The sequence below is a fragment of the Epinephelus lanceolatus genome, chromosome 11 (genome assembly GCF_041903045.1).
Source record: "Epinephelus lanceolatus isolate andai-2023 chromosome 11, ASM4190304v1, whole genome shotgun sequence".
Lineage (NCBI taxonomy): Eukaryota > Metazoa > Chordata > Actinopteri > Perciformes > Serranidae > Epinephelus > Epinephelus lanceolatus.
The window spans coordinates 11,788,855-11,809,196 of record NC_135744.1 but is presented as its reverse complement, the minus strand read 5'-3'; the positions used below and the strand labels follow the sequence as shown (position 1 = coordinate 11,809,196).

Genomic DNA, 20,342 nt, shown 5'->3' with positions numbered 1-20,342 from the left:
TCATATGTGAAGATTATCTCGCTGAACAAAACCTGTAAGTATCATAAACTTGTGTTAGCCACAGGGCTTATTTTCTGACATAATCCAAAACGCAATGCAAAAATCACATCCACTTTCTCTTCTGGGAACCAGTGCGATGCTAAACTTCCGGGTTTTGACGTCAGCCCTGGCACACTCTATTGGCAACCAGTGAAGGGCATGGAGAACTGGGGTGATGTGTTGAGTTTTCCAGGTTTTGGTGAGGACACGGGCAGCACTGTTCTGGACATACTGTAACCTCTGGATGGTTTTTGAGGGGATGCCTGCCAGAAGAGCATTACAATAGTTGATGCGAGAACTGACAAAGGCATGAACCAGTCTTTCAGCATCAGTTTGGGAGAGCGAGGGTCTCAGTTTTGAGATGTTTCTCAAATGGAAAAATGAGGTTTGACAAACCGTTTTTATGTGGGCATCACAGGACAGCAATGAGTCTTAACTTTACTCCCAAGTTGGTGACAGATGAAGAGAGGGGGATAGAAAGATTGTCAGTGATATGGGTTATTCCAGTCTGTTTAGTTTGATGAGGGGTGCAGATGAGGATGGCGTCGGTCTTGCTGCCATGTAAATGCAGTTACTACTCATCCAATGGTGAATGTCATCAAGGCATCTAGCAGCCCAAGTGAGAGCCAGATTAGAGTCAGGGGAGGTTTGAAGGTAGATCTGAGTGTCGTCAGCATACGAGTGGAATTTGACATCATGTCTTAGCAGTATGTTACCAAGAGGGGGCATGTAGATTAGGAAGAGCAGGGGTCCCAGAACTGAGCCCTGGGGGACACCAGAGGTGACACGTCTTGTGCTAGAGGTGAAATTTCCCAGCATCAGATATTCCTGCCTCCCTGTAAGGTAGGAGTGGAAGAAGTCAAGTCATTAGTAATTGAACTACATGTAGTTAACTACTGTTACTCCCCAAAACTGACCATATGTTCACTGCAGAAACCTACCGTCCACTGGGTGTCTGGGTGTAACATGTGATGATGTTGATGGAGCAGGAGGATGTCGTGAACTCGGAGACATGGCACCTGATGCTGCACAAAAACACAAAACGTTAGTAGGGCCCTATAAAATCTGTTTTATTTTTTCCCAAATTACATGACGTTTTTATTTTTGGGAACTCCGTTTTTGCCTTTTATGCTTATTTTAGTGTGCTATTAATGTGTACAAATAAAATATAAACAATTTAATTAGAACTATCTGTAAATTTAATGATTTTACACAACATGCCACTATTTTTCAGTCAAGCGGCCATCTGCTTGTCCCTAAAGTCAAAAAGAAGACCGTCGGTGAACATGCTTTTTCTTTCTGTGTACCAACTCTGTGGAATAGTCTTCCTCTTGACATTAGACAGTTAAAGACCCACTTGTTTACTGCTGCGTTTGAGTGATGGGTGGTTTGCTCCTCCTGTGATGTCCTGTTTTAGGTGTGTGTTGTGTTTTTATCATTGCTGTTTGTGTGTTTATTTTTGAAACTGTTGTACGTTGTCTCTATTTGTACTTGTACTTGTTTTAATTCACCTGTACAGCACTTTGATTGAAAGCGCTTTATAAATAAATGTATTATTATTATTATCATTATTATTATTATTATTAAACCAAATGCTGCATAATGCAACGCAACATTGCACTATTTCTTGCTTCAAGTAAACACAAACAAGATATTGCTTATAAGTAGGGATGCATCGATATGAACATTTTGGCCCATACCAATATCTGATATTAACATTGCTGTTATACCCAATAGCCGATGTTTACCGATCCCGGTATGATGCATATAGTACATATTTTTATGATAATCAAACTTTGTACACACTGAAAAACACATGTAAACATTGAATTTGAAAAACTATTGTCTTTCCTTATTTCCAAAACATTAGGAAAAGCCCATAAATAGCTCATATTTTTTAAAAATATGTTTGTAGCACAAATTGATTAAGTTATGAGCGAAAATTAGCATCAGGGATAGAGGACATTTTAGCTACATGCTAAGTTAGAAGTTGACATTGAGCATGTTTACATGCTCACAATAATCAGATAACTGGGAATAATCAGGTAATGGTAATAATCCGATTTGACGCGTTTACCTGCACTTCAATAATCTGATAATCAGAAAAACCTGGTTTACATGATTCAGTCCTTAAGTTGGATTTCTGCCCAAGTACATGACATAAAACTCAAACTTCCTGTTACAGTAGGTACTCATATCCTTGAAAAACCTCGAAAAGTACGCAAGTCATATATTTGCAAAATAAAGCTCTCATCATGCTGACATCTTATATTCTTACAGTACTGTTTGTTTTTATCATTAACAAATACATGTGAGAGCATTCTAATATGTAGTTTATCAATGTGGAGCCAATTTTACATACTTTGGGTAGATTCGTAGTAAAAGTACTGCAAATTGCAATATACAAGTGTATTGTATATAAACTTGTCACACAAAGTGCAAACATATAAGTAAGATAAAATAAAAGTGACAACTTAAACACTGAGAATATAAAAATATTTTATATAAAATCTTTATATGAAAGGAAACAAAAGCTGTCAGATTAACGTAGTGGAGTAGAAAATACAATATTTCCCTCTAAAATGTAGTGTAGTGGGAGTATAAAATGGCAAAACCTGAAAGAAACCAGATTAAAGGGTATACATGCACCAAATAATCTGACTACTGGGGAAAAAACTAGATGTGTTTATCTGATTTCTCATAATCAGATAATGGCTTTTATCTGATAAAGCACATCGGATTATGCTGTTTACATGACCACTTGAATAATCAGGTAACTCCAGAAATCAGATACTGATCGGTTTATTAGTGTGCATGTAAACACGCTCATTGTTGCTTTGAGATGTGCGTGACAGTGTGTACAGTTTAAACTGTTTGACAGTGAATAAACTCCTCAAGACCTAAGCCAAGTTCAGCAGCACATCACACGCACGCGCTCGGGTGTACCAGTGTGTCCCCAGCGTTAGCATCATCAAATTAACTGTCTAGTTAATAGTAGAAGTTGACTCTGTTGCTGTAGGATCAGGCAGCGATGCACACATTGCACTCACAGCTGTACTGTTAACTTCATATAGTAAGTTAATAATTAAAATGGTGCAACATATCGCTTCCAAAAAACAACTGAAGATGGACTCCAATGGCCGACATATTGGCCTACCCTATATTAGCGAGCGGGTGAATTAGACATTCGCTCATTTTTAACATGTATAACCTCAATAACTTAATGAAAACAGCCAAAGTTATTGATGTTAGACATGGTAAAAACGAGCGAGTGTCGAATATGAAACCAACTTCACTCCGCTGTAAGTCATTAGCGCAAAAAAGACGTGATCCCTAACTAATATAGTAGATGATACATCAGCTTTTCATTTAGCTAAATATCTGCTCTTCTCATCGACCCTCCAAATAAAAGTAGTAGAAACTTACTGTTTTCAAGCTGTTCGGCAACATCCCGCAGCTGGCCTCCCACTTGATGCCATTGCATGAACTCCATGAACATGAACTAGCTAGTACCTTCTTCTTCTCAGTGCTATCTGAGGAATCGTTTACTTCTGTCTGGTTAGCCCAGATAGCCAATCAGGCTTTAGACTGATGTTAGGACCGCCCACCTTATTACCATACAGACACAGAAATGTAGAAATAAATAAATGTGGAAATAAATACATGTAAAAATGTACAAATACAGAAATGAATAAATGTGGAAATAAATAAATACATTTATAAATGTAGAAATATATAAATAAATAAATAAATACATGTAGAAATGCATAAATAAATAAATAAATGTAAATATATTTATTTATTCACATATTTAATTATTTATCTCCATATTTACTTATTTACATATTTATTTTTGCATTTATACATTTATACTTATGTCATTTTCTGTCTAGGGTGCTTTCTTTCACTGTCAAACTCTGCCATGGATTTAACATGAGGAACGCACATTTTCAACATCAATGAACTAAAGGCATATTGCATTGGCCGGGAATCGAACCCGGGCCTCCCGCGTGGCAGGCGAGAATTCTACCACTGAACCACCAATGCTTGCACAATATAAATGCTATCGCCGAGCTCCAGGTTCGAGTCCTGTAGTCCACTGCAGAAAATTCAAGGCAAGAAGAAGAAAATTTTGCCCCGTGTGAGGCTCGAACTCACGACCTTCAGATTATGAGACTGACGCACTGCCTACTGCGCCAACGAGGCTTAAAAGTGTGTAGAATTGCATGTGTCAAATCTACAGCGTTTCTTATATCACATTAACAGAAATGATTGCTTGTCTATTGTACAAAAATCCCCTTGATGGCAAAGGGCCAATTCAAGACAGCACTAAGAGCTTATTTTCTGTTTCAGAAATAACAACACTATAATAGATACAAAGGAAAACGTTCTGTGGGTCCACAAAATCAGTGTCCCATTCATTGTCCATGGAGCAGCTCACATTATACTGTATTACATCACAAGTTAGAGACATACCTTTCTTGTTTCTGGCTTTGAGGGCGACTAGCTCCTGTTCACAAATATTGATTGAACTTTTCTGGGCCAGAGAAATAATATAATGGAATTCTTAATTGAAGTGTTCCCCTTTAAATTCTTTTTTCTTAATGATATTTCAGACAGTGGCAATTGCAAGCACAGGAAGTAGCATGTAGAAATACTATTGGGAATTTTGTCCAGCTTTGTAAGACTCAAAAATAAGCTTGGTGACCATAAAACACAAAGTAAAATCAAATAAAAAAGTTGTTTAATATTAAACAGATGAGCTTTTACTTGCCCTGTGGGTAAACAAACAGTCCTATAACTGAATGATTCAGCATCAAGCAAGCATGCAGCCTGATGTAGTGCTCTTGAGCATGACACAGATACACCTGTTTCATGGCAATAATTGATACAAACTTATAAAGAGAGTATTTTAAAACAAAGAACATAATGATGGTAAGAAGAGTACTGACAAAAAACGAGGCTCAGTGAAGACCACACAGATTTTCATACCAACAGAATATTTTTATAGACGTACATGTGTCTGTCCGTCAGGCTTAAAGTTAAATGACAAAAAGTAGGTCCTCTACTTATAACATGATATTGTACCAGTGCCTCATTTCTAGTTCTAATACTGTAGGTCTCATCATAACACTTGGACCTGGAAATTTGAATTACTAAATAATAAAACTCCAACAACACCCTCCACAGCTCATTTCGACACCAAACTCGCGAACCAGTCATATAGGTTAAAACCTGCAAAGAGAAAAAAACAGAGAAAGAGAGCAGTCAGGAAACAATGTTGTTTTAAGTTGTGTCTGAGTCCACGTAATGTGTCCTCACCTATTTTCTCTGATAACTTAAGATCCAGACATTTAGGAGGTTTTTACAGGGAGCTAAATTATCTGCAGAAGTCTCTTCCTCTCCAAACGGAGATTTAAAATGGTAAAAACATTGAATAAAGCAGTTTCACATTAAAAAAAGTGTTTTTCTGATGCTGTTGGTCACGGAGAGGCTGCTAACTGCGGTGGCCAACACAAAAATGCTATTGGAGCTATCTAGGGTCAGTGTTTGGTTTAAATTAAATGTATGGTTTACTATATGTCAATTCCCGCCCTTTGCCTCACATAGAGTTCCAAGTTTATCCTCAAGAAATTGTTGTGAACAGCCATCAAAACTGGGACTTCACACTGACACGTGGTTTTGTGAATATTAGTGTCATTAGGGATAAAAAAAAAATAGCCTACCTGCAGCCTTGTCGACAACTCTGAGGACAACCTCTCCGGTCCTGCCGTAAACATCAGGTAAGTTGAGCACCTTGCAGATGTAGGTACCATTAATGGTTTGAGACACCTGCTGCAGGGTGATGGAGGCGTCCTTTTTCATAACATCCCCCGACCACACTACACGGCGTCTAAAATGCCCTTCAGTTGGAAGGTACGGCTTGTGATGGTAGTAGAATATCTTAAACACACACACATAATCCACAGTCTCATTTGCACATAATATACTGCAGAGTTGAACAATAATTAACACTGAAACACAACATCATCATAAAATATCCAGTGCTACACACCATCTCCTCAGGTCTAGGATGCAGGGGTTGGAAGTACCAGGCCACTGATACGGACGTAAGTGACACAGGATAATTGGAGCTGAACCTGCACTTCAGTTCCACATCCGTCCCGTTGACTGCTTCCACCTCACCTGCAGTGTAAATTTGAATCCCACTGACCTGTCGCACCCCTGCAGATATAAAAACTGTGTTACGGAACACCAATGAATATAGGCTTATACAAAATATATGTACACATGTATGTTTATATGCATATATATGTATATATATATATATATATATATATATATATGTGATGTGTATATGTGTAATTTTTTTTAAACATTCTATCTTTATATTTTTATACTTGTATGTGTGATATGTATGTATTTCTTATCTTTATCTTTTTATATTAGTCAGTGTATGATGGCACCTTGGGGCTGGGAGAAAGCGCAATTTCATCCCGATGTTCTCTGTATGTGGAAATGACAATAAGGTTGAACATGACTCGACTTGACTTGAATATACACAGACCTACAGTGACGAGCACAACTCACATTTCATACCTCCCTCTGAGGGGTTGGCCCAGCAGTTTTGTAGGAAGTCAATATACAGACAAGAAACCATGTTGCCATCAAACAACTTGTGTCTTCTTACTTACAGTGATTAATAAACTTGTCTAAATATACACAGTGAGTCCTTAACATGTGTCATCACCTGTAAATCATGTCTTTAACTGTTCAGATTGACTGTATACCACCAGGGGATGATGGTGATCTATATGAATCAAAATCAGCATGGGAGTTTTTTGTTGCCCGCATTTTGGCCAGTGGTCTCCTATTGTCACTGGTTAATGATTGTACAGGTGTGTAGAGGGTCAAATGAACATGTCTTTGCCAAACAACAATGATCAGCCTGGGTCCATTTTTTATTTGCACAGCTATGTGTAACATAACATTTCTGCATTTAAAGCTTTAAGTGGTCGGTTACTAACTGTGCCAAACTAACACTTGTGTGGCAGACAACTTGTTTAGATTTAGAGGCAAAACTTCTATCAAGTGCCTTCTCAGGCATTAGTAAAAAGCTTCTGTCCACTTGGTTAGGTTTGAGTGAAAAGAAGTAACACCAGTGGAAGATTCACAAGAAAAGTTAAACACTGTGTTTCAAATATTGTAAACTGCCAAAGCTCAAAAGACTTAAACAAAGAGCTGCATTCAAATTCAAATGTCATTTGTCACACACTTGTACATTTAGCAGTGAAATACTTTGTTTCTGTCTCCAGTAGACACAAAATTAAAAGAAAGCAAAAGAGAAAATATGTATGTGCAATTTAGAATAATAGATTCTCATGCTGTATGTACTGAGCAAGTCTAAACAAGAAAAGCAAATCTTTCTATAACATACATTGAACTCATATACTTCTTGCTGTCATGCACTGGTTCTGTGTCTATACAATATCCCAGAGTATTAATGTTTACCTGTTATTGCATTCAGGGAAGATGTTTGTTGTGGAAGCTCACCTGACAGCAAGAATCCTCCCAGGAGAACAAAAAGCAGAGTCATCTGGTGCATAGTATTAAACATGCTGCCTTAAAGTAACTTCATTGAAAGTACACTGAAAAGTCCCAATAGCTCTTCAGTGCAGACTGGGGGAACTAAACATTGGTTGTGAAAATTTGTGTTGCTGTTCCTGCTGGGCGGAGCAACGTTAAGCCTGTGAGAACACTTCTTCATTGTTGTACTGTGCTTTCCAGGGCCTGTCTGCACATGTATCATAGGAAAACTGCTGGGACTGTTGTGGCAGTTATTGTTATCATCTCATGATGTACTACGTATGTGCTGCTCACATTGAAAAAATGTCCTCATGGACTTGCACAGCACAGATGATGATCAGGTAATGCAAGACTTATTCTGGGGTACCTGTTTATATTTTTTTTTTTAAATGTCACAGCAACATTAGATGTTACAGGATTTAGGCATTGTATACAAATATTAACAAAAGGTAAACACCAGTCAAAAAAAACAAAACAGGAAAAGACACTTCAAAAAGAAGTTAATTAAAAACCAAAACATATATTTTACAGCCTGTTTCAAATCTGAACTTTCTTAAAGAGCATTTTAAATATATGATATTACATACTTTGTAAAACAAATTTCTATTACGAGACACATGAGTCTATGAGACACAACACACATCAGCCCTAGAGACGGGTGGATTGTGAAGATTTCCAGAGCCTCTTGTTTTAGCATCAGAATGCATCTCAATCACATATCTGCAGAAGGGTGTCAGGGTTCGTTATGTTTATAACAACATCATATTAGGGGGGGTGGACATTTTTGTCACCTTTGAATATTGGAGGGGATGTGTCCTTCCCCATTATATTTACTGCTTTGCATCAAATATGCATGAACAGGCAAGAAAAAGCTTCCCAGGCATGACAAACAAAACACAGCATGACTTTATTACAAGTTATTAAACAGGTGTTATTATGCTTACTCCACTTAATGTGTATGATTAAAGGGGGCTGCTTGCATCAGACAATATGTTACCAGCCACAGAAGCTTACCTTAAAAGTGAAAAACACTGTGAAGTGATACAGCTCAAGTAGTTACAGATGTTTAGTAATTTTACTAAATTACTATGGGGTTTGTTTTTTCTCGCGGTTGGTTGGTCCACTGTGGCAGAATGAGGAACTCACCAGTCTGGGTGGAGTCTTTCATGACATGTAGATCTGGTTGTTCTGGTTTTGGTTCAGAATTACTGACAACTGCTGTAATACACAATAACATTTGATCCGTAATTTAGGGGTATTGATAAAAAGATAACCTCATAAAAAATTATTTTGGTTGTATTATGAACAGTACATTATACCCTACAGATGTCAACAGCTATAAAATAGGAAATTTATATTTCCCGTGTTCTGTACAGTACCGGAATGCAGCATTTGATCTAACGTGACCATGATGCATTGCGATCAGCTGACACAGAGGACATGAACTGAATGAAGATGGGCCACGAGTGGAAGAGAGACATCATAGTGTCATGGAGCAAAGATGTCGGCAGTGCTGTATGGTTTCTAAACTAAAAGATACTCTCCCTCTCAGAGGTATTTTCACGCATAGCTGATGTCTGACACCCACTGAAATTATCCCAAATAACTGAGGATAATTTCATTGTTCGGGAACCCGAAGTAAAACGTTTTAGGGTGTAAAGATATTCTTTTATTGCATTTTCAAAGCAACGACCCACCCATGATTCATTGCGGGACCAGCCTTAAGAGTTATTTTTGCCCTAATGTTGACTTCCAAGGGAAAAAGCACCCAGCAAGCTGCAGGTCAGCTTCAACAGCCTCCACATATTACAGAAGGTAACGGTGTTTTGTTTTATGCTACAGACGGTTAACTCATGGCCCCAAGGCGAGTCTTAGTATGGGAATGTTTGCAACCAGTAACGAATGACTGCCCGACAGGCAAATCTCAGGGTAAAATTCCCGTGATGTCCGTACCTCACTGCAGTCAGTGCAAAGACTGTATTAGTGCTGCAGTGCCCTTCTATGGCGTTACAGCTAATGGTAGCAGTTTGGCACTCTCCCCGTCAAAGACTCTCTCTGTAGTTTGCCTTCTTGACACACCTTTTGTTGTCTCGTCTAGCTCGAGTCTCAGGCGGCTAACGACTGCTAGCGAGCATCATCCTCCCGGACTACCCGCCAGCGCTGAAGCCAAGCTGGGGCTTAGGAGTGACACTGCAGCCGAGCTAGCCGAGAAGTGACAGCGGATTCCCTGCCAGGTAGTTTGTCTTGTAAATGAAGAACAAAAAAAATCTGTACATTTTTATATTAACGACGGGCGTGTCAAGATGCAGCCACAGCAGTCTCCAGTCCAGTCATTAGCAAGCTAGCTAGCTAGCTAACAAGCTAACGTCAGATAAACAGCGGGTATAATGCGATCTGCTCTGTGATCCATAAGCAGCCGCCTAGAAAACGAGAGTAGCCCATATCCGTATTAGGCCGGCCTGTCTGCTGCTGACACGTTAAGCTGCTGTGTCAGCTATGGTTTCTGATAGCTGGTGCTGATGCTTTCCTCTTTGTAAGGTACCACCTACCCGAAACAACATCAATATCAGCTTTAATGGAAAAGTAACTGTGTGCATATACAAGGAATTTCATGTTTTTTGTTACTTGTAGTGGACGTGCACAGAAATAGACATACATGTAGAAAACAAGGATAACAAACCTGAACAGGGTAAACGTATGCTTTTGCAGTATATACAGTGTGTTCATATTCATATTAACAGTAATGATATTTACATGTTCAAAAACACTGTTAAACTAAAGAGTAGCAAGGTATAGTGAAGTACAAAGGATGTTTGGTGTTACAGGGTTATTGACACTGTATGACTGATGTTAACTGGTCATCAGAGGCCTGTGAGAAAGACACTGTTATTGCGCCTGGTTGTTTTGGTAAACAGTGATCTGTTGCCTACCAGAGGGGAAGTTTGAACAGGTTGTGTCCAGGCTGTGATGGTCTGAAGTGATGCTTCCTGCCCATTCCCTGACTCTAGAGATGGATACGTTCTGAGTGAAGAGCAGGCTGGCACCAATGTTTTTTTTTTCTGCAGTCCTGACTGTCTCTTGTAGTGAACATGAAGCATTCCTCTGTTCGTACGAATCGTAATACCTCTGTACAGCTATATATTCTTTCTTTATCTGTCAATAAGTGGTGATGTTTCCCGTAGGATGAGTGGTGATGAGTTGAACCCTGCTGCAGTGGCTAAGCCAGTAGAAGATGTGCAAGGAGATGGACGGTGGATGTCACAGGTGGGTGATTTTGATTATTAGTAGGGTTGGGAATCTCTCTGTGATAGACGATTCGATACGTATCTCGATACACGGGTTACGATACGATTCAAAAACGATATATTTTTAATACAGAACATTCGATACGATTCGATACGGTGTAGGAACGTTATGATTCGATACGATTCGATACGATTCTATGGTTAACATTTGTTGATGTAGACATTAATCATATATTATAAAATAAAGATGCCAATTCTATAAAAGTGACATTCTTATAGAATTTTCAAATTTGTAAAAGACCACATCCCCAAGCATTGTTGCTGTATGGCACTGGCAAAAATAAAATAAAAAGACAAACAACAACAAAATCACACATTGTCTGTGTTTTTGTATGTATCTTATATGGACTTGAGTCTGGAATAAAGTTTATCATAACGCTGTACAATATAAACATAAAGCAGAATAAAGTAATAACATGCAATGTAGGGTCAGAATCAGACATCTCCTGTTATTAGTTGATATCATGGACTGTGATGACTAGCAGCTTATCACTGACAGCATGTCAGACTATTTCTCTGTGTTTGCTACACTCTGTTTGTCATTTATAAAAAGATAAATCACTTTTCTATAATACATCAATGATATTTCAGTGGAATAAATTACTTATTGACTTATTCATACTTCAAAAACAGCATCAATAAGTGATTAACATAGGGGGGATCAAAATAAAATAAATAAATAAAATAAAAATCAACCAGCCACCCTCCTCCCCTGACAAGTAAAGAACAGTCCCTAAAGTGCGGTGAGGTTTGTGGAAATGTGTTTCTCCTCTGACACGTCACATACCTGTGTGCTGGTGCTGCCACAGCTCGGCTGTTGAGGTATTTTTGGGCAGTCATGACACCGACGAAGACACCTTGGACCTGGAGCCGGGCTTCTCGGTCGCCGCCGCAGAGCACTATGGCCGCCATATTTGACAGGAATACGTATTTCTGTCTGTGTTTGTGACCCCGCGTTCAACCCACAACCGGCAGGATTCGCCTTTAGTTTCTGCTGCGGCTTGGCTGCTCCCTGGTTTATCCATCCAGCATTAGCTTCTGTTCCTCATCTCCACCGGTCAAGCTGGCGCTGATGTTTACATCCATTATCGTTGTCAGTAATGCCTGCTACGGAGCATGCTGCCGGCTCTCGCGTTGTTTTCGAGATGCAAACTGTTAAAGTCAGTCAACCGATTGCTAGTCTCGCAATACCCAATCCATGACTCTACAATCGATTCATCTAAGGATTCATGGCTGATTCATATCGATTGAGGAGGCTGCTACCGACGCAGCCGTATCTCTCGCTTGTCAAACCGGATATCGGTATCGGTTAATCGTTCCCAGCCCTAATTATTAGCATAGGAAACATTCACCCTTTATCCCCATGTATTATATAAAAAATACTAAATTTGTTCCTTATGTGTAATTCATTTTACCACCTAGAAGACTTACATTATTTCTCAAAATGTTTGTCTTATTCTTGGGCTCATCAATGCTTTTCGGAGACATTACCTATCATTTGGTTGTCATACTCTTAATTGAGCTTGCTTTATGTTAGGAGTCTCTTTAAATTAACTAAAAATTAACGGTTGACAAAATGCCACAGTTTCTGACTTACTTTTCCCATTCCAATATCATACATAATGTATATACTAACATAGGATCATATAGGTTATGTTTTTCATGTATATGAATGCTCAAGTTATTGACATGTACCACATGGTCGTGATATGACTCATAAAATCATATGCTCATAAACTATAACCGTTCCCAAGTCTTCTCTCAGAGCTCCACTTTATCAAGCTTGTTTAGTGGCACCTCCTGGTAGGTCTATGCAAGGTTAATCCTACAAAGCTAATAGGACTGAGACAGTCTGCTTTGCTGAGCTCTCTGTCAGATGGGGGACCAGACGTGTCGTGTGGCGTGATGAGCTTGCAGGATTTTGTCTGATTGCGAAGGCTAATGAGTATTATCCTAAGATTTAGAAAACTCATAACACAAAGGCGTTAACTAACTGAAATCCTAATGTGCAACTGATTCAGTTATTTTGTTTTCTTTGAATTAATGTAATTCTTTTTCATTTATCCATCCTGTCTTTTACAGTTATGGATCATGTGACATGCTCTGCTGTGATGAGGCTGTGTTTTTTATTTCTTATCCTTTTTTACAGCATACAAGATTTGTGCAGGAGTGTAAGGATGCTGAACCAGACGTGCTTTTTGTGGGGGACTCTATGGTACAACTAATGCAGCAGTATGAGGTGAGAAAAGATTTGCCTGCTCACAGGGCACTACCATCCTCTTGTGTTTTCTAAATCTCAATATTTTCCACACAGTACAGAAGATAGCACATCATAAATGTACTGTGCTGTAGTCATGTTTTTGTTGACTTGCTACTAGTCTTATATTGGTATGTGTGTTGATGTAATGCCTGTTTCTGGTTTCCTGTGCACAGGTCTGGAGGGAGTTATTCTCTCCTCTTCATGCGCTCAACTTTGGCATTGGTGGGGACACCACCTGTAATGTTCTGTGGAGGTTGCAGAATGGAGAGCTGGAGAACATCCGTCCAAAGGTGAAACAAGCCTGTCGAGATCTTCAGAGAGACACTTCAGGGCAAAATTATTTTAATGACCTCTCACTTACACACACTTACAAATCAGGTGCAGAACAAACTCACTGCATATACATTTTACTTATGTGCAGTGCTTTGTGCAGAACAACTTTGTGACCCCAGCAGGATAGCTGGGTTGATTTCCGGTTTTGTCAGTGTGTTATGACAGTGTACGAGCTAAAAGTGGTTGGACTTTATGCAAACCAGCTGAACCGGTATTTGTCATTATGACACGTGGCAAATAAAACAGTAGTCTACATCAGCAACCTGTGTTGAGGGTGTCACAGTGCTAAATCCAACTTGTATTAAATCAGTGATAAGCAAAATGACAATGTGATTAACATAACGTTAGGTTTGTTCATAAATGGACTGATGGAGCCACTAGTGCCTGACAGGCCGTGGCCGGGCACAGAGTGGTGCACATTGTGTTTGTTGACTAGAAAGTTCAGGTGTTTTTTGGGGTGATGAGACATGGCAGAGTTAATCTCTCAAAAAAACTAAAACTGCGCTCATTTAAGAACATCTTGGATTTGAAGCTGAAGAGGTGTCCTACCTGGCTGCGAGCAACACAGTGCGACATTTTGAGCTGAACATGTCAAGACACCCTGTTTCAATTTATTCCCACTGTTCACTTTTGAAGCACCACAGTGGATGAGAAACAGCTGATTCATGAAGTTGAAATGAGAAATTATCAGTACAGCACCTCCTTATTTCACAACAAAAACCAAAATGAGTTGGCAGCTGGCTGGAGGGGGATCACTAGGGAGCTGAATGTTTATGGTAAATTATCATTGCTAAAACCACAAGCTTTCTTTTGGCTTTATTTTATGCCATTTCCAGTAAATATCGCAATATAAAAAGTGCTTTCTGTTTTAAAAGTACCAACGTAGGAATATAGTAAGTGGTTACATCTCCTAACTAATCTGGAGCGCACAGCTGATAGGTAGGCTATGTGGTATATGACGTAATGGAAGTACATATTTAATGCATTTATCGGGTGTTGACAAAGAACATTTGCTGATGGGACACGGTATCATTTTGTTCCACTCGTGAGCAGCTGCTGAGTGTCCGACAGGGCAACACCTTGTGGTACAGTTCGGAATACCGGTCCAGTCTGATCAGACATCGGTTGGCTTGATATCAAACCGGTTTGAAAATGTTTACATGTGCCCAACCCTATTAAGTAGCTATGTTGTTAAGTTGCTTTGTGCATTTGGAAAACCTTGCAGCAACAACAGTCTGCACCACCCTAACTGTCCTTATTGACTGTGTTAACGATAAAGAGATTGGGAACAGTTTGCATCGCTTTCACATAAATCAGATATTAACCCATGAGAATTCTTTCTCTCAAAACAGCCAACAGGATTTTGAGTAGTTATTGCTGTGTATCATGCTTTGATCACCCTTATTGAGATTAAAATGTGTTCAGTAAATGTAACACAGCATCTGTCTGTGGTCTTGTCTAGGTGGTGGTGTTGTGGGTTGGAACCAACAATCATGAACACACAGCAGAGCAAGTTGCAGGAGGAGTTCTTGCTATAGCGCAGCTGCTCACCTCCCGCCTCCCCAAGGCAAAGATAGTTGTACTGGTAAGTAGTTGTGCTTTGTCTTATATTGCACCCAGTTTGTTTTTAAGGTGTGTTGTGCATTTAGTTTTCTTGTGGTCTCTTTACAAAGTCATTTTTACATTTGTATATGTTAGGATTGGTTAAGAACCTTTTAAGGTGATAATGTAGAAAAAAACATCAATATCAGTATATCATACTTTGATGTGCAACCCATTTGATGTTGGTAATCACCACAAGTCGCCAGTTTTCAAATGTGTTATTTCATCTCTCCGTTAAGGGAAATGCAGGTTCCAAGACAAATAGGCAAGTTAAAGATTAAACAAACTGTCTTTCTATCTGTGTAATTAATTTAAGATTCAGAGGTTTTATTTTTCACATGGTTATTGAATATGTGCAGTAAGCGCAGGGTGGCATACTGTTAAGGCTGTGCCAAAGGCTAATGCACAGGAAAGAATGATATTTAGAACAAGAGAACAAATGAAAATAAGGAAATAAAATGGAAAAAATATTTATTTTTCCTCTTACCTGTAGTGCTATTTATCAATCTAGATTGTTTTGGTGTGAGTTGCCGAGTGTTAGAGATATCAGCCATAAAGATGTCTGCCTTTTTTCTAATATAATGAAAATAGATGGCACTCAGCTTGTGGTGCTCAAAGTACCAAAATTACATTTGAAAAACTCAACAGCAATGTTTCTTTCCAGAAATCATGACTCGGTTACTCAAGTCAATCCACAGACCTTGTTGTGAGCAGTTTCATGTAGGAACTATTTTCTTTCTGCCAAACTACACTCTGTATCAGCGTGCATCTACATTAAAGGCATCCTCTTGGGCGATATGTGAGCTGTAACCAAGCAGCAACATCTGGGGCTGAAAAATGAAGCCAACATGGAAGTGCCAAAAACTGCAGTTCTTTAAATGACAACTTAAGGCTCGCTCCAGAAGTCACTACTACCCATAGCCCCCCATGTTAAAGTGCTCAACTTAACAACAGAAATATACATGTTGACAACCTGGGGAAAAAATGGTTTTGGTCTCTATAGTTAATTTACCCCTTCATGACAACTAAATGAGGGGTTAATTTGTATATAACTCACCAGTTTACATTTTATTAAAGCTTATAGTTGTGCTTAATAAAGGACAGGCCGCTTTGAATGACAGGCGGTCAAATCCATCCCTCACTCCTTCACAGCGCCACCCTCTTGCCCAAATATGGTCACCCCTGGCACCAAAAACCCAAGATGGTGATGGCCAAAATGACAAACTCGAGGCTTCAAAACAGGACTTCACAAAAAAAAAATAGGTGATGTCACGGTAGCTGCGTTCATTATTTTTGAAGCCTATGGCTGTAACGTTAGCGAGCTCAATGATGTTAGGTTAGCAGTAGATGCACGCTTCCTTATGTGCTGTAATACGGTTGGCAGGGTGTAGTTTAGTAGAAAGAAAATAGTTCCTACATGAAACTGCTCACTACAATGTGTGTGGATCATCTTGAGTAACTGGCTCATGATTCCTGGAAAGAGACATTGCTGTTGAGTTTTTCAATTTTTTGGGGTTCTTTGAGCACCAAAAGTCAAGTGCCATCTAGTTTTATTGTATTAGAGAGAAGGCAGACATCTCTCGGGCTAATATCTCCAACACTCGGTTACTCACACCAAAACAATCCAGATTGAAATACAGGGCTACAGGTAAGAGGAAAATTATGTTTTTGATTTGGGTCTGAACTGTCCCTTTATTAAAGTCTATACAGATCATCAAGTATTGAGTGTGTGTTTATGAGGTGGTTCAGCGAGCCTTGCAGACTATCATTGCCCCTGAGTTTCAAGGGGATATGCTAATGATAGGCCAGTAATAGTTATTAAGTCAGCTACAGAGTCAAATTGGGCTTTCTTACCCTTTTTTTTTTTTAAATGAAATAAACTCCAAAATTTACAAAATATCAAAGTTTAACTCTCACATATTGACTTTAATAAACAACTCAAAAATATTTTTGTGGTCCCTTAGGGTTTGTTGCCCCGAGGGGAGCAACCCAACCCACTGAGGGAGAAGAACGCGGCGGTTAACGGGTTCCTGCGCTCCTGGCTGCCTCGACTGGGCCAGGCTCAGTTGCTGGATGTTAGCGGGGAGTTTGTTCACTCTGATGGAGCCATCAGCCCACAGGACATGTTTGACTTCCTCCACCTGACATCAGCAGGTTACCGCACCTTGTCGAAGCCCCTCAGCGACCTGCTGCTTCAGATACTGGAGGAGACGCCAGAGGAGAGACGGGCATCACTGGTTTGAGGGCCTTTGCCATGCAGCACATTTATCCAGAGGCATGTCTCACCCGCTGCTGCTGGAGACGGGGGAGACATGTCCCTGGTATCTGGAGGAGGAAGGGCTTACTCACTGGGGGGAGAGGCACCCTGATGTGAGTGGGCCTAGGAGGGGTATGGGATCACATTCATGAGCGGAGGGTTGGGTTTCGGAGAGGTGCTGAAGAGGGAGAGAGACCTCACCACAGACATAGACACTGTGATTGCAGTAGTAACCTCTATTGCAAAAGGATTTACAAAGGTCGGACTACTCTGAATCATAGATAGATAAACTGAGATCACATGGGACTGCAGTGGCACACACCAACAGATTAATCTTGGCCTGTGGATTAAATGAGTGTTTCCCTCTGTCACCTGTGCCACAGAGATATGATACAAATCGATCCAATTTCTTCATCCATGGTTTGTTTGATGTCAGCAAAACAGTTAGCTGTGCAGCCTCTCTGTTAACACAAGAGAAGTTTAGAGCACAGTATTCTCACAGTAGGCAGTATCCAACATTGCACAGTGTTAACGTCTGATCAGTAAGCTGTAGAGCAGTGGTTCCCAACCCAAGGTATCATAAGAACAATATTAGGGATCACAAGATTATTTAAAGGAAAGGATGGAAAAAATATTTCAGTTACAGAAAAAAAATTTATCTGGTGAAATACAGAACAGTTTTACCTCTACGGGCTGCTAAAAGTCACTCCTCTGTGTGTTATTAATGCCTTTGAAAGTCCACTAGTCATAAAGGTTGGGAGCCACTGCTACAGAGGACCTACTGCTGAGATGCACACTGTAGATTGCAGTGAGCAGTATTTAAAAATAACTCTCTCTATTAGATGATTTTGCTTGAAGCATAAAGCAATGAAGTAAATGTCATATAAAATAATTGACACAAATTCACACTGATAGTTTTGTCTGTCCAGTTTATATGTGTACTATTTCATATACTCAGCAAAACAAGGAGCACTTATTCTGCTAAATGTTCACTTTTGAACTCGATGTGTAACTAATTAGATGTCTTTTTAAACTATTGATCAATATAAAACAGATCGTGTATATCTGGAGGGTTAATGACTCCTCCACAGACCACACATTCAGCTGATCACTACTTCATTCTTGTGTGACCTAAAACCACTGAACTAAATGTTCAGCTCAAACCTGATGCTGCATGCATGCTTTAAGATGAGCCACGGCTTCACTGTAGAAAATCAGCCAACGCTTCTCTATGAAATAATCAGTCAAAATCATGTATTCATACATATGTATTAGTGATGTTAGGCTGTCTGATAATCTACACAAGTCCTCCAAACACCCCCGACCCTGCTGGTTATGTGCAAAACTCCTATCACACCCAGCAAGCATTTCATTTTAATGACAAGTAGGTCACAAATGTTTTGCTAAACTAAGACCTGCCAGTCTTTTAAATCGTGCTCCTAATGACTTCTTGATTGGCTTGGGTATCTGTGGAAGGACATTTTTGATTGGAAAAAATATTTCAGTGCAGAGTCCTGCACAAGTCTGATTTTCAAGACCTACTCCCTGTCCAGAACTGCAATGTGCAATAATTCGCAGCGCTACTTGAAACCACAAATCCTGTAATAACCATGTGTTTTTCAAATAATTTGGTTAGGCAGCACATTTAAAGTCATCAGTTTGGGACATTTCATACATTTGGAACTAAGATAATATATTTTAAAATGAAGTTCAGGAAATACAATTTAAATTAATATTTTTTTGCTTCTCATAATATTGAGCAGCACATCTCTACAGTTAACATGCCTGTTAGTAACACAGCTGATCAGATCAGCTCTCGTATTCCAGCTGGCGCAAAAGACGGACCCAAAACACAAAGTCAGCAGACAGAGGAATAAAACGTTAAGACATTAAAATAAATTATTACTGTAATCATTGAGATCTGACTGACATGTTCTTTTTCCACCCAGAACTGAACCTGGAAATAGAATCAAGACAAAATGCCACCTGCTGACACGATGCAGGACTCTGTTCTAGTGTCATGATGATGTGTGCGCGCTGTTTTTCAGTAGCTTTGCAGTGCAATAGTGCACTTGATTTTATTCTTCACAAATAGTTGAGACAATGCGGTCTCTACTCTTGCTTTCACATGACATTGGTAATCACACTATGAGTTATTCCTTATAAAACCAGATTGATATGGGACATTTTTCTCTGTGTATCTATCTCACGGTTAAATATCCAAATCTTCACAGTCTGACACTTTGACTAGCACAGGCTCTCTCTCCCTCTCGCCTCCTAAATACATAGATATACAGTTTATTCCCTTAGAAGTACCTCTTTATTCTGTTTCTCCCCTCCTCTTTTATTTCTGTCCCTGTTGTATTTGTAGTCGACTCTGACCCAACCCTGCCACCCTGCACCCTGACATCTCCACATGGTATACTTACTGGATATTTTTAGGAATAAAAAGTAGCCACATGGTTAAGCTACCGATCACAGCTATACTGGATATTGTTACGCTAATTGCTAAAAAGCAATCACAGGTTATGTAAAGAAACCCATTCGTCTGTGAGCTTCTACTGTTTCCTCATGGCTCGGCGCTGCTCAAATCGTGGCTGAGAATCTCTTGTTGAGCATCATCTTATCCAACATTACTGCTGTCTTAAGCTCTGCACATTTGTGTGCTGTGTTAAATATAAATAGTGTATGTGTGTGTGCCTTAAGTGTTCATGGGGATGGTTGTGTACAGTGTGTCTGGTACTGGATTGTGTAAGTTGGGCGTGCGAGTGTCTAGAAGTGACCCCAGTTGTATATAAGACGTGAAGCTTGAGGAAATGATGTTTGAAGGGGGTTTAGGTTGTGGGAGTCTGTGTTTGATGCGATTCAGCATTTGCACTGTTTTGGCTCGTTGTCACATTATTGAGGTAAAGCATTCCAATAAAGAAAAAACAAACAAACATAAAAGCAAGGATCTAAA

General features: G+C 39.5%; 2 protein-coding genes and 2 non-coding genes across 5 annotated transcripts; 1 reads left to right on the top strand and 3 right to left on the bottom strand.

Moving 5' to 3' along the window:
• Positions 1 to 4,015: 4,015 nt before the first annotated feature.
• Positions 4,016 to 4,086, bottom strand: trnag-ccc (transfer RNA glycine (anticodon CCC)). The gene has a single exon. It is a non-coding gene; the product is annotated as a tRNA-Gly (tRNA).
• An 86-nt stretch (positions 4,087 to 4,172) lies between these two features.
• Positions 4,173 to 4,245, bottom strand: trnam-cau (transfer RNA methionine (anticodon CAU)). Its single transcript has one exon. It is a non-coding gene; the product is annotated as a tRNA-Met (tRNA).
• Positions 4,246 to 4,766: 521 nt separating this feature from the next.
• Positions 4,767 to 7,753, bottom strand: LOC117272167 (myelin protein zero-like protein 2). 2 transcript variants are annotated; one of them, XM_033650935.2, is made up of 4 exons: positions 7,594 to 7,753; positions 6,095 to 6,264; positions 5,766 to 5,982; positions 4,767 to 5,274 (listed from the first exon to the last, which is right to left on the bottom strand). In XM_033650935.2, exons 1-4 carry the CDS (start codon positions 7,655 to 7,657, stop codon positions 5,231 to 5,233), a joined length of 495 nt encoding a protein of 164 aa, XP_033506826.2. In that variant the 5' UTR covers positions 7,658 to 7,753; the 3' UTR covers positions 4,767 to 5,230. The 2 variants fall into 2 exon arrangements, with proteins under 2 accessions (XP_033506826.2, XP_033506822.2); XM_033650931.2 differs by having other exon boundaries at positions 7,552 to 7,736.
• Positions 7,754 to 9,721: 1,968 nt separating this feature from the next.
• Positions 9,722 to 20,342, top strand: pafah1b2 (platelet-activating factor acetylhydrolase 1b, catalytic subunit 2). Its single transcript, XM_033610653.2, has 6 exons — positions 9,722 to 9,860; positions 10,809 to 10,890; positions 13,081 to 13,170; positions 13,365 to 13,481; positions 14,987 to 15,109; positions 17,091 to 20,342. Exons 2-6 carry the CDS (start codon positions 10,810 to 10,812, stop codon positions 17,367 to 17,369), a joined length of 690 nt encoding a protein of 229 aa, XP_033466544.1. The 5' UTR covers positions 9,722 to 9,860; position 10,809; the 3' UTR covers positions 17,370 to 20,342.